This window comes from Rhamphochromis sp. 'chilingali' (assembly GCF_963969265.1).
Source record: "Rhamphochromis sp. 'chilingali' genome assembly, chromosome: 19".
Taxonomy (NCBI): domain Eukaryota; kingdom Metazoa; phylum Chordata; class Actinopteri; order Cichliformes; family Cichlidae; genus Rhamphochromis; species Rhamphochromis sp. 'chilingali'.
In genome coordinates this window covers 3,645,001-3,658,609 of record NC_137946.1, presented here as the reverse complement: position 1 = coordinate 3,658,609, position 13,609 = coordinate 3,645,001, and the positions used below count along the sequence as shown (strand labels likewise).

Below are 13,609 nucleotides of genomic sequence, written 5' to 3'. Positions count from 1 at the left end.
CTGGCTCTCTTTCTCTCCCTCCCGCTCTGTTCCTGTGATACTGAGTGTAACTACCGCCCCTCCCCCCTCTGCCCAGCGTAAAGCACAAGGCTCACGTGCAGAGTGAAGCGGAAGAAAAGTGCGAGAGAGAGAGAGGGTGAGAGAAAGAAAAAGGCTGTATCCCAATTCAGGGTCTGCAGCCTTCGTCGTGTCGCTGTGATGTAATCGGCCTTAAAATGCGGCCTTTAAGGCTGCAGATCCTGAATTGGGATACAGCCAAAGAAAAACCCACGGCTGGCGATAAGGAGCCGGCTCGCGTCGTTCACGTCAAAGAGCCGGCTCTAAGAGCCATTTCGTTCGCGACCGACCCATCACTAACCTACACCATACCTACAGTTTGTTAGTATGGTCACAACAAGTGAGAACAAAGACTACAAAGAAAACAAACTGGAAGTGTGGGTTGGGTCTTGTATCAACAATTATGGCATTAAAAGTAATCAAGAATAGTATTCCAAAGTAAGGGCAACTTTGGAGTTCATCATTCTTTTATATCCTATTAATGTGTAGATTTGTGCATAATTACAGCTCATACTACCCTCTTCTCCCTTTGAGAGGTTGCTATTCTCATCACCTGACCAAAAAAACCTCTGAGTCATTCCTCCGTCTTCTGACAAGCTGGATTACCAGCCCTGATTACTTTCATACTTACTCAGTTACTACTTTAAAAACACCTTTGTGCTGATTCAAAAATTCTTTCCTGTCCACATTTCCTCCTGAAATTATTATTCGGAGAATTAACACTGGTGTTATTCACTCTCAGTCTGGCTCAATCTGCTGCTTCTTATGGATGAATGAGCCTCAAATGAGACAGGTTATTCTTTCCACGCTTTCTCTCTCTGTGTGTGTGTGTGTGTGTGTGTGTGTGTGTGTGTGTGTGTGTGTGTGTGTGTGTGTGTGAGAGAGAGAGAGAGAGAGAGGCAGAATGCAATTATTTCAGCCCATGTAGCCACAGCTTAATGGAATAACTTGCCAAATCAAAGCAGATTACGCTTGCGAATCCATGTGATATCAGATCGTGAATTCAATTTGAGGTGTGTTACAGTGTGTGATAATTGCATTTTCTCATTTCTTTTAAATTGCATTTGATTGTGATTTCATAAACAGCAAGAGGGACAACTAGGACTGTTTGCTGCAGGAAGAAACATATATCATTTATGTAGATCTGGGATGTCCAAACAGGAAATGAAAACTTAAGACACAAGAGCTTCTGACAAATTTTACACCTGTTAGAAAGAGGAAAACATAAAACGAATCACCAAACTTACATTTACAGGAAATGCTCGATCAAAGTGTAGAACAAGTGATTGTAGCTTTACAGAGGAATATGGTTTCTTGGCCTGGAGCTCTCACTAAATCAACAGCAAGAATTACTTATAGATGGCATAGAAAAGATGGACATCCCCGCCACGATGTCATCCATTGGTTTGCAGTGAATATACTTAACCTTGCACCCCAGATTCTCATTTATCAGTTAACTCTAGCATGTTGGGTTATAATGCCATTATGTTAACACACACCTGAATGGTTCAGACCAACAAACTGCCAAAATGTCTATCTTTATAGAGGTCTCACACATTTGCTGACAATCAAATAATCGTGTGCATTTGATTAGCTGTTACTTATGATTTGAGAAATGGTGGCAGATGAAGAAGTAGCTTGAAATGGGTAACAATTGGCCAGTCACAGTTGGAGGCTGTGTCGATGCTTTGTTGGATTTCTAGAATGGCACAGGGAAGTAGAAACACAATTACTGCAGTATTAACACATCTCCAGGACGAATTAGGAGACAAGATCAACCACCACACACTTCTTATTAAGAGGAAAACTATGAAAAACCTTTTTCATATGGCTATCTGAGGGCTCTGCTCATATACTGAAGGTTGAATTAATTCTTTATTTGCTCTTACATAATTAAAAACCATCAGGGTGGCAGCTGAAAGAAAAAACAAACAAACACTGTCTTGTGAAATTTGGAAATTTGTGCAATCTGACTGATGGACAAGTGGAAAAAACTAATCTTCAGGAAGTTGATGTCTTCATTCTGTAACTGGTGTTTGGGTTTTTATCACTTGACATATCTTAAATGCTTAATGTGCAGCCATAGAAACAACAAAACTGTCCTGAACATTAGAACGTAAGTGAATCCAGATAATGAAAAGATACCCTGGATATGGTGAAACTGCCTAATAGTACAAGACGCAGGCCTCTGCCACATCTAAGCTGTTTTAACAACACAAGGCATCCCTACAATACAAAGCAAGCCACAGTGCTGTTGCGGCTGATCTGTGCACACTGCTTCTCCTCACAGTTCTGTATGCTATGAGTAACTATGTGTGTCAGAGCCATATTACAGCACAGCATGTTGCCCTGCAGCTCAAGCTGCCAACCCAGCATCTGCTGCAACCTGTGTGTCTGTGGCTTTCCGCCAGCCACACACACCCTGTCGACTCAGGGTCTTCCTTATGTCATTAGCATGTAGCCTGTAAATTAACCTAAATGACATTACATTTTATAAGTTTTAGGCTATAAATATACTGATTTCAACTGGTTCCCAACATCTATTTGTGTTATACTATGAAGCACTTAGAGAATACTATAAATGAACAAACAATGATCAGGCTGGGTAATTTTTTAGGCACATATTTGCAATTTCTACATGAATTTAAGGTGGAAATGTCTTTATTTACATAAAGACATGCAAAACTGAGGTAGAAGGATAAAAAACATGGAATATAAATCCCTTTAGACTCTCACACATTAATTACATTAATGATAAATGTCAGACTTTCTTATTTAATTTTAGGCATGATCTAAAAATGTGCGAGGCCCTGTTGTTTGATAATTCCCTGAGGAGTGTTTCTGGTTGCTGACTTTACTTTCAGTGAGTTGCGCATGCTTTGAAAAAGCTTTAGTGCAGCACAGTTGTGGATGAAATTAGGTGTCCTCACTAAATACATACAAATGTCTCCACCTTGTGGATGTTTAACACTGCAGTCAACATTAAACTCTTACTGCACTTAACTGCATTTAACACCTCCAATAGAAAAATGATGCAAAATGCATTTAGCGCTTAAGATGCAGACTGAGCCTTTTGATTTCTGTAACTAAACAAGCTTAACTTTAACTTGGCCAAGATACAGACTTCTAAGCATTGCAAAAATCAATGTGCAAGAGTGCAGTTATCATGCAATATCCTAAAAGTGCAAAGTGCTCCTTGCATCAGAATCATCAGACACTGCTTACTGACGAAACCTTCTGGGAAAGGTGTTTTTTTTATTGCAGAAATGTTTAAACCGTACTGCAAATAAAACAATTCCATATTTTTTCAAATGAGCTAAATAGACAACTTTACAAATAGAATGTTTTTTAATTAATAAGTGATTTATTTTGTGGTATTTTCAAAGTGCTTACTTTGACTTAAAATACATTTTTGAAAAAAATACATTCGAATAAGTAATAATATTAGAATAATATTAGAAGATTAATACAAGACTGGCAGACTGCTATTAAGATTAAGCATTTTTATATTTCCCTGAGATTTAAATACATGAATAAATAAGTACAAGCTACTGAACCTAACAAAAGATTTAATATATTTATCAAAGAATTATGCACACAGAAAAAACTAGAGGCTACTGGAGGATACAGCGAAATGATATTATTATATTCACCTTATAGTTCATTTTAAACACACTTTCAGTAGTGAGGTTTCTGTAGCTTGTTTAGATAAAGGATTATACGTTAAACGAGATTCATCAAAACTTCATATGAATAAATAATATATAATATGAGGGCTTATATTATATATTAATGTATATTTAATATAAATGAGGTGATAGTAAGCTGATTTTGTTATTGTCTTAATGTGTTTTTCTAAGTTTAGGTCTGCATCCATCACTACACCCAAATTTCTCGCCTGGTTTGTGGTTTTTAGGTGTATAGATTGAAGTTCTCTGGTGACCTGTAATCGTTTTTCTTTGGCGCCAAAGACTATTACTTCAGTTTTGTTTTTGTTTAGCTGGAGAAAATTGGGCACAACCAGTCATTAATTTCCTCAATGCATTTACCAAGAGCCTGTACAGGGCCTTGGTCTCCTGGTGACATTGTGATATATATTTGTGTGTCATCTGCATAGCTGTGGTAGTTTATTTTGTTGTTCTTTATAATCTGTGCCAGTGGGAGCATGTAAATGTTAAACAGAAGGGGCCCCAAGATGGAACCTTGGGGAACTCCACATGTGATACTTGTCTGCTCAGATGTGAAGTTATCTATTGATACAAAGTATTTCCTGTTTTCTAAGTATGTTTTGAACCAGTTTAGTAGAGTTCCTGAAAGACCTGCCCAATTCTCCAGTCGTTTGAGTAATATGTTGTGGTCAACTGTATCAAATGCTGCACTGAGATCCAGCAAAACTAAAACTGACATTTTTCCACTATCTGTATTCAGACATATGTCATCAATAAATCATGTGATGATGGAAATTCTTTTAAACTGCTGTGACTTTAAGAGGCCAGGGAGGAGCAGCATGTTGGCTTGCAACACCGGGGTGTGTCACAGGCAGACCTCCTTTAGTTAGTCACAGAAAATTTGCTACTGTTTACGTACACTGCCTCTATTGGTGGTTTGTGCTCGAGTGGGAGGAGGGGGCGTTCCAGATAAAACTACCGACTGGGAACTCGGAAACAGCTGTAGTGCCCTGTCACGCTATTTGCACCATGTCTGCTGCCGAGTGGAAGAAGAAGTGCGAGGAAGAGTGGAGCCTGCAGAGTGCACCGATGCCCGATGGCCTGGACTGGAAGTCCGTGTATGAAGCCAAGCCCTTCGGAAGAAATTTACTGATGAACCCTGCGCCATACGGTACCATATCACTGTTACGCACGCTACGCTTGTTGTTTTGCTGTCTCTCCCTTATCCCCAGAAAGTTTGGATTACAGACAGATGGCATGTGTTGCACACATTTATGCTGGTGTGAATTCATCCCTCCAGTATTAGCGGGATTAAGTTAATAATTAATTCATTGTCTTTGGTCATTTACGGAAAAATGGATCCTGAATGCACAGACCCCTCCCCTAACTTGTTTTTGAGTACCTGTGTGCAATCTGACTAATGCAGAAGTGGAGAAGGGAAAAAAAAAAAACCTGATCTTCAGGAAGTTGATGTCTTCATACTTTAACTGGTGCTGTTTGGGTGTTTAGCATTCAGCATATATACTGTTGGTTATGTAGCGATATGTTTACAAACAAATAGATGCTTTGGGTATAGACATCGGAGACACTGTGACTTTAAGCCCGCTAAGCCAGTATTCTGCTGCACACAACAACTAGTTTGTGAAATGCATTGCTAACAAGTAAATGAAAACACAAACCCATCAAAGCATACAAAGTTTATGAAACGATGCCAATAGACACAAATCCAACGGTCAGAAATGGAATCTTGTGTTATCTCCTCGAAACTGCGGCCACATTCAGCTTCATATACAGACGGAACAAAAGTGCCTGACGCTTCAGCAGCTGTACTTTTGATAGTTATGTGAGACATAACTTTGCTGAAAACATTAAGCATTGAGTTAAACCTCCTCGTCATTTAAACCGTGCAGTATGCTGTTTTTAAGAAAGAAAGAAAACAGATCAACTAAAACGGCTGCTGTTTTTGTTTTTTTGTCTTGTTGTATAGAGCGCTTTGAGTACTCCGGGAGCGTAGAAAAGCGCTATATAAGAATCTGTCCATTTACCATAAAGATTAGATGTGAAAAAGCTTTTATGACCCTAAGACAACTGGAAACTGAGGTGTGACTCAGAATGCTGACTTAGTGTGTTTTTACAAAGAGGCACGCCCAGTGCTTGTCAGAAAGATAACTCTTTGTCTGTGAGCTGTGTATACTGGGATTACAGTGGCCAACATTGTCTCTTATTCCCTACACAGGGTTGAGTAAAGACATCCCACCACCTGAACCCGAACTGCCTGCCGTGCCTGACCGCGGACCTCCACGATTTCAGCCTGATGGTGAGGGACAGGAGTGACGTTAGCCAAAAAATGAATCAAATCAATGTGGTTTCATGACTAATCTCTGAATCCCCAGGCAACTTCACTGGTTGGACCACGAATTCGGAGGTCCTGCCCTATGATACAAGCGGCATACCTGAAGGTGTTGTGGTGTGTGCATTGCCTCGTTACAGGTAGGTGTTACTTGGGTCAGACATTACCACGATGCTGGGTATAACCGGGATTATCTGCAAACATACTTGTAGAAATGACATTTAAAGAGTGGGTTGCTATATAACCTCTAGTTGTATAATTACAGTGGTAGTAAGTATAACTCTTGTTTGTGGTGGTGTTCCCAGCTGGTTCACCATGGAGCAGGTTGTGGACCTGAAAGCAGAAGGACTGTGGGACGAGCTGCTGGATGAGTTTCAGCCTGAAATTGCCATCCAAGACTGGTGGGTAAATAAACATAAATGCAAACAAAAAATGTAAATAAATTAGTTATAGTTGTGACTGCATCATTTTGGTTTAGTTCAAAGTGAAACGATAGAACCTTTGCACCGAGTGAGTAAAGTGTAAAAGGGCCTAATAATGCTAACAGAGTTTACATTGTCAAACAAGTTAAACAGGAGCAGTGTACCAATACCAGAGCCAATCCATATGAGCCTTTACCTCTTCTACAAAAAATGTCAGCAGTTCCTTCAGGAACACAGCAGAGGGCGCTTGCAGGCTAGTCCTCAGTGAATAAAAATGAATGAAACTGAACAGCTAAACTAAGGATGCACAACTGCTTCTAGACAAAAAGATCACACATTATGTTACTTTTAGCAAAAACTGTAATAAAAGGACACTTAATGTACACACACTGGCTACTTATTGATCTGATCTCCTCAATTAATAGCATTCATTTCCAAATGGTTATTGGTCAACAGAGACCTGTGTGTTTGTGTGTGTGTTTCAACAATCTGCTGCTAGAAATTCCCTACTGCTGCTTGTTTCATGCATGAAGTCAACACTGTAGATGCTTTTTTACTACAGTCAAAACCCATAAAAGTAAAAAAGCTAAACGAAACTGAACTATATGCATTCTTACGACCCCTTCTGTTAGCAATGTGATTAAAAACTGACAGGAAGAAAAGCTCATCCCATGACATGTATATTTTGGTCTCTCTTGAACACCCCCTATTAAACTGGAAGTCTCAGTCACAAAGGTTATTGGACAATACCAAGTGCTAGTCCTAGCTAAAACCATCAACATGGTCATTGTGCACCTTTCAGATCAACCTACCCTCACCAGCCACTTTAAGTGCACTGGCCAAACTTCATATTAACGCAAATACGTAATCAAGCCAGTCACACGGCAGTAAATCAGTGCAGGGGGAGGGGGGGATTCAAGTAATTTTGAGCATGGAATGGTTTATGGTCCTCGGCATGCTGTTTTAAGAATTTCACAAACCGCTGATCCCCTGGGTTTCCCACACAACCAGCGGTAGGTTTTACAGAGAATAACGAAATATCCAGCAAGCAGCAAGTCTCTGGGTTGATGTCAAAGGTGAGGAGATGGACATAATGCTTCGAGCTGTTAGGAACTACAGTAAGTCGATTAACCAGTTTTTAAAACCAAGGTATGCAGAAGAGCATCTCTGAACGTACAATGTGCTACAGTTCTCTTAAGACTCTTCAGGGTCATAGTCTTTAGGATCAGAATTTGGCATTAACAAAATAAAAGCATTGATTCATCCTGTCTTATATCAACAGTCGAGATGGACAGTGGTGTAATGGTGTAGGGAATATTTTCTTGCCACACTTTGGAGCCCTTTTCCCCCCACACTAAACATAATTAAAATTCTACAACCTACCCAAGTATTGTCACTGACCATGTCTAACATTTTTATGTGTGTTGTACCCATCTTCTGACAGCTGCTTTCATCCCTCAATCTGGTTTCTTGAACATGACAATGAGTTATCTGTAATCAAATGGCCTCCACAGTTACCAGAGTTCAAATCCAGTTAAGTAAAACATGTTTTGCATCGTATATGTAGAGCCAACAAATCTGCAGCCACTGCGTAATGCTGTCATGTCAGTGTGGACTAAAACCTCTAGGAATGTTTTCCCAGAATCTTGAACCACACAGACTTAAGTTGGTTCTGGAAGCAAAAGGGGTTCTTATGCAGTACTAGCAATGTGTATGCAGTGATTGTTGTACAAGTTGAGACAATAAAGAGATGAACTCCAAGTTTAAAATGCTTGAATTGACACATGCGTGGCTTCTGTTTGCATGCCAAAAAGGAAGAACAAACAGACTCTCCTAACTTCACATATATAGATGTGTTTCCACTTAAGTGACTGAGCTAGATTAAGGCCCCCTTTGTCCCCTTACACTACAGACATCCTGGTGCCAGCATAATAGCACTCATTCCCCCGAAGGTCCCAGATATTTATACTATTTGTGAATATAAAGACATTCCACAAGCCTGGAGTGTATATGAGTGTATAGTAATCTGCTCTGAACAATTTAATCACATCACATACAGAAAATGTCTTTGAAGTTTTTAGGAAAATCTAAGTGTGTCATGTTATCAGGTATGAGGAGAGTCAGCTGCATGACTCAATCTACCAGCTGCATGTGAAGTTACTGGGTGCGGATAAAAACACAGTGATCTCAGAGCACACAGTCAACCCCACCGAGCAGCGACTGGTTTACTCTCACGAATGGAAAGAGGTGAGACTCTCATTTCTTTGCCACTACAGTGCACAGTGCTGTATTCCTGCATTTCAATGTACACATCTGTCTTGGCCTGCAGGTGTCACATGTGTTCTCCGGTTATGGACCCGGCGTGAGATATGTCCACTTCTTGCACCGACTGAAGAACAGCTTCCTAAATGGTTTCCACAATACACAGTTCACTGGCAGTGCAGTGATTGTACGACCAAGCAAAAGCAGCCCGTAGGCTAAATCTTACAGTGCAGCCATATCTGATAATGCACTCAGTGTAATCAGTTTCAGCAATATGTAACTGCATTTACAAAGGTTGTCATGACAATAATATAATGATGGACACAATCATCAATATTTGATTACTGGTTTTATGGGAGGCATGGAGGTGGGCCAGGAGGTGTAATTCACAGTTTTTTCTGAAGATTCTGATATGATGCAATAATAAAACATACAGTTTTCTGGTTTGAGAGTTGATCGTTTCTTTTAAGTATTTACATATTTGGGTATTTAAAATATTAGATATGTTTGTGCTGTGTGTGTAAAACACTAACCATGCACTCACTATTTTTACTATGTCAGGAGGTTTTATGAAATTCTTCTTGATGAAGAGCTTATATGTATGATTTATAAATATGATTTATGATCATATTTGAATGTAAAACGTGTTCATTGCAGGTTCTGGTAAGAATTATTTTTCCCAAATGTTTCTTGAAATTACAATGTTTTAATAATGTCATCCATCAGGTTTTTTTTAACCACTTATCTCCTTACAGCTCGGGGCAGGTCTTCAAGGATAAGGACAAACATAGTCCAACATTTTCTAAAAATCTGTTATTCATTCATTCATTCATGATAAAGGCAGTATATTTAAGATTCATTAGTTATTTTTATGCCACATCATAAATATCTGTTCCACATAACACCTATCACTGAAGATATAACATTACCTTTGTGATCAGACTGTCATATTAGAAGTAATGCAAAGGTTAAGTACAAATAAACTAATTTATATTTAAATGTTTACATTTGCTTTGTTTAATGGTTACATAACAACAAAGCATCCAGAATGGTGACCATACTGTACTCTTAGTAGCCTTTTGTTTTCTTTCCAGTGGTGCTTTCTGATTAGAAGTGATGACGGATATACTTGGATTTTTACTACGAAGAGCTCTGTGCATGTCATAATATGAAAAATATTAACAGTGGCCTTTTTAGAACAAACAAATATACATTAATAGCAATTAACTAGAACGCTTTTCAGACCAGAGTAAGACTTTATTCTGCCTGAAACTCCTAACAAGAGCTTACAATGTCATTAGTTCTTGCCACACAATTCTAATAAACTGTATTTCAGCACATGAGCAGATTCTACCCACAAATATAAATATTAGAAGGACAAAAAGTGGGGTTTTAAAAAATTCTGGGGAGGAAGCAAGCCTTCAGGAGAGCACGGTAACATCAACGTCTCATTTGTGCATTTTAATCTGCTTAAGATGCGTTCAGGCGCTCTCAAAAATTATTACATAAACAACGACGTTAACCAGATTTATGTGGCGGGAACAAAGTCTCTTTGACGTTTGAGGTCGTGATTAATATATATTATTTCCAGTCTCAGAAACCTTTGCTCTTGATCCACTTTAAAAGCGTACAGTCCAAAACACGATCTCGGGAGGAGACCCTGAAGGCAGCACGTCACGAGCCGCGTGGGCTCGCAGCATCACCACCTCTGTTAGCCACAATGTGAGTTAACGACAAAGTTCACTTTGAGAGTTCAGCCTGCTGTCGACGCCGGGAAAGTTTAACCAGGACGCGTTTCTAGACTTTCTGAAGCAATGGCAGCCTGTGGTGGAGAAGTCCCATAAAGCATAAGGTAAGACACGAAGGGAAGGAATGGCCAGCGAACAGGTGCGGCGGACAAACCGCGGTTGTGGCGGGCTGCTAGAGGCTACGCCCTCGCGATCCATGTACAGTTTTGATAGCTAACATTAAATAGTGCCGGGGTCACTACGCTGTTACAAACCTAATGACTTTAGTGGTTAAGCTGTCAGTCACACCAGTGAATTATTTATCTATGTAATTATTTTCTATTATAGAAAAAAAGTGAGGTTAAAAGTTGACCGGGATTTTTAAAATTTAAAAGCAATCTTGCGTCAAAAAGGAATGGGTTCGGGAAGGAAATAGTAAGCGGTGTGTGGCCGGTAAAAACAGGAATATAAACATTATACCTCTAAACAAGTACCTCTAGTCCGTATTTTTAAGCCCATAATCTTTACCGTATATTTGCGTTATATAGTACAACTGGAAAAACATCTAGATGGATCATCACTGGTAGCTGCAAGTAAATGTTTGATGAGTGCTTGAAAACGAAATCTAATCTGCTACAGCTCCACCACATGTGTGCATTATAATTCATACCAGAACCTACTTACTCTCCTTTACTGTCCCATGAGTCCAGGATGCTCAGAGAATGTGTGTTTGTGTGTTCCCGCTGGACATTCAGAGGTTTTATATGTTTTATTCAGAAAGATCGCCCAGCTTCGTCCCTGACATTTAATTCTGATAAGGGCTGGACTTCAGAGCTGACATTTAACTGACAGATAAACACTGTTCATTTAGCAGATTGGCTTCACACAGTATCCCCACTCACTCATCTCTTGTGTCCGCCACAGCCCTGGCTGGCCATCGGTGTGTTAAGAGTTGCTGATGTGTGAGACAGGAGGCGCTGACTGCAGATACATCCCCAGTGCTGGTTCATTATATTTGCTTAGAGAGATTATATCAGTTATATCACTTTTCAGACGAGGATCCAAAAAAGCACTATGATTATTCATTTTCTCTTTGTAGTTTTTTGGCATACACTTATCTCTTCTGTTGTAATATCTATAGAGCTTAAATCCACTCCAATCAACTAGGAATGCAAAAAAGGTTGATGTTACACTTTGGGTGTATTTGAAACAATTAAATATTATGATGCAATGGCACATTTAAAGAGTCTTTGTAATGAGGAATTCAATATTAGGGATGATTATTTATTTGAGGCATGATGACATATAGATATTGAATATCAGTACCACGACATATATCAGTGCTAGTGGCTAATGTCTATCTGTTGTTGCTTTGTCTTTCTGTCTGAACATTCAAAAATAGTGTGACGATGAGCCGAATGACCCTGTTATGAGAACAGACAACCAAAAATATCCTCATCAGCATCAACTATTGTCGAAATTTTTATTTTATATTAGCTTCACAGTTAGAGCGTTGACGACTACCCACCTCAGCACTCGGGGTCCCTGCTCTGTAACTTGTTGCTATGGTAAGAGTTGATCATGAATGCATATGAAGTAAGACATTTATTTAACAGACCTGTTGCAACTGTGGCACCCTGTTACAGTGCCATGTTCAAATTCAGTGAACTCTATAGACCTGTTCATTCACAAGTGTTTATTCAAGCAGATTGCACAATTAGGTGCTTGAGTCCATACACATGTGCGATGAGAAACACCTGGATTAAAAGTGGTATGGTCTCATGCTTTTTCATTCTTTGTCAGTTCTATATTTTTTAAACAATTGTTTTAGTTAAAGCCCAGTTTTCATGTTGTTTGCAGACAGACCGTTGCTGTCTTGCTTATGTGTGATATCTAAGCACAGGGAAGACAATATGTGTTGGGGGTTCAGGAGGTAAATCTAAGTAGTCTACCACTAAAGCTCACTGACACTTATCCTGAAATGCAAGCTCCTTCCCACAGACTCACACGTATGTGAGCGCTCAAGTAAACCAATGCGGCAGCATTAGGTGCAGTCACCCATATGTGCACCATTCGTGAGTGCCAAGGGACAATGGGCTATACTACACCTTACATTTCTCTCATATTTCACATGCGATTCCCCTGCATGTTAATCTCCAGGATTAAGGAAAACCAGGGTCAGGGTCTTATGGATGATACTTCTTTTTGAATTAGATTGGCTTACCTTGTTTGGATATCAGTTGTTGAATAGTGCAACAGTATTAATGAGCCCAGAAAACCTCTGTCACATAAATCACAAGTGAACAATTTCTGTTTATTTTGAACTTGTTAAGCTTGCTGTGATGTATAGTATTTATCAGTTTCTCTGTGAGTTCGTGTGATTAATGGGAAAAGGAGAGTCGGTGCGTATCAGGGTCTGTTTTGTTTTCATTGACTCGCTGGTCTATTGTGTTTGCCAGCCTGCTGGCTGCCTCTGCACATTTTGTTGATCTGAACTAGGTTGTTTTCCTGAATTAACATGTTGTGACTTTTATCCTTCACACAGTGAAGGATAAAAGTCACCTTTCAAACAAAAAAAATAAGTTTGTAGCTTGCTGTGTTTCCATTCTCATAATCTATGTTAGACTTCAGGCGACTGTGTGATGTCACCCAGTTAATGAACAGTACAAGTAACGTATTCACTTATACTGGGTAATAAGTAGAGATTCTCTCTTGAATGAGTTACAGCAAAGGGGGGGAAAGGAGTAGAGATGGCTTACAGGGGTAAGGTGCTGATCGTATGTATCTGAGCTATTATTTTGCACAGCCATCAGTATGTATTTGTATATTCAGTCCACTGTTTATGTTTATGACAGTTTCCTGAATATTGCATAACAGGTGTCCCTGTCTGGGTTCATACTGAAGCTGAGAGTGCTGTTCCTTCTAAGGTGACAGAGCCAGTGGCTGAGCAGGCTGTCTCAGGTAATGGAAACCTCAGGAGCCGCTGTCTGCTGGCTGTCAGCCGCTTGTCTCCCGACCTCCTTTCTGTCCGCCCTCACCTCCGGCCCCATGCTGACTTTCTCTGTCCACCTGCCTTATCTTTTTACAGTGAGGTACACGTGGAAGTCCCAGGAAAAGCAGCTG

At 39.7% G+C, this 13,609-nt stretch overlaps 2 protein-coding genes across 2 annotated transcripts in view; both read left to right on the top strand.

Moving 5' to 3' along the window:
- The first annotated feature begins 4,679 nt into the window (after window positions 1-4,679).
- On the top strand, window positions 4,680-9,213 carry nccrp1 (P1, F-box associated domain containing). The gene is made up of 6 exons (XM_080867426.1): window positions 4,680-4,896; window positions 5,962-6,042; window positions 6,119-6,215; window positions 6,381-6,476; window positions 8,606-8,744; window positions 8,827-9,213. The coding sequence occupies exons 1-6, from the start codon at window positions 4,755-4,757 to the stop codon at window positions 8,971-8,973; spliced, it is 702 nt and encodes a 233-aa protein (XP_080723552.1). The 5' UTR covers window positions 4,680-4,754; the 3' UTR covers window positions 8,974-9,213.
- Window positions 9,214-10,438: 1,225 nt separating this feature from the next.
- slc8a2a (solute carrier family 8 member 2a) overlaps window positions 10,439-13,609 on the top strand; it is a 32,158-nt gene continuing 28,987 nt past the window's right edge. The window contains exon 1 of the mRNA XM_080867263.1: window positions 10,439-10,611. The gene's annotated coding sequence lies outside the window, so the exon portion shown is untranslated. The remainder of the gene's footprint in view (window positions 10,612-13,609) is intronic.

Coding starts and splice junctions, on each gene's coding strand:
- nccrp1 (XM_080867426.1), top strand. CDS start 4,755: ATGTCTGCTGCCGAGTGGAAGAAGAAGTGCGAGGAAGAGTGGAGCCTG. Junction 6,216..6,380: donor TGTGCATTGCCTCGTTACAG/GTAGGTGTTACT, acceptor TGGTGTTCCCAG/CTGGTTCACCATGGAGCAGG. Junction 8,745..8,826: donor ACTCTCACGAATGGAAAGAG/GTGAGACTCTCA, acceptor CTTGGCCTGCAG/GTGTCACATGTGTTCTCCGG.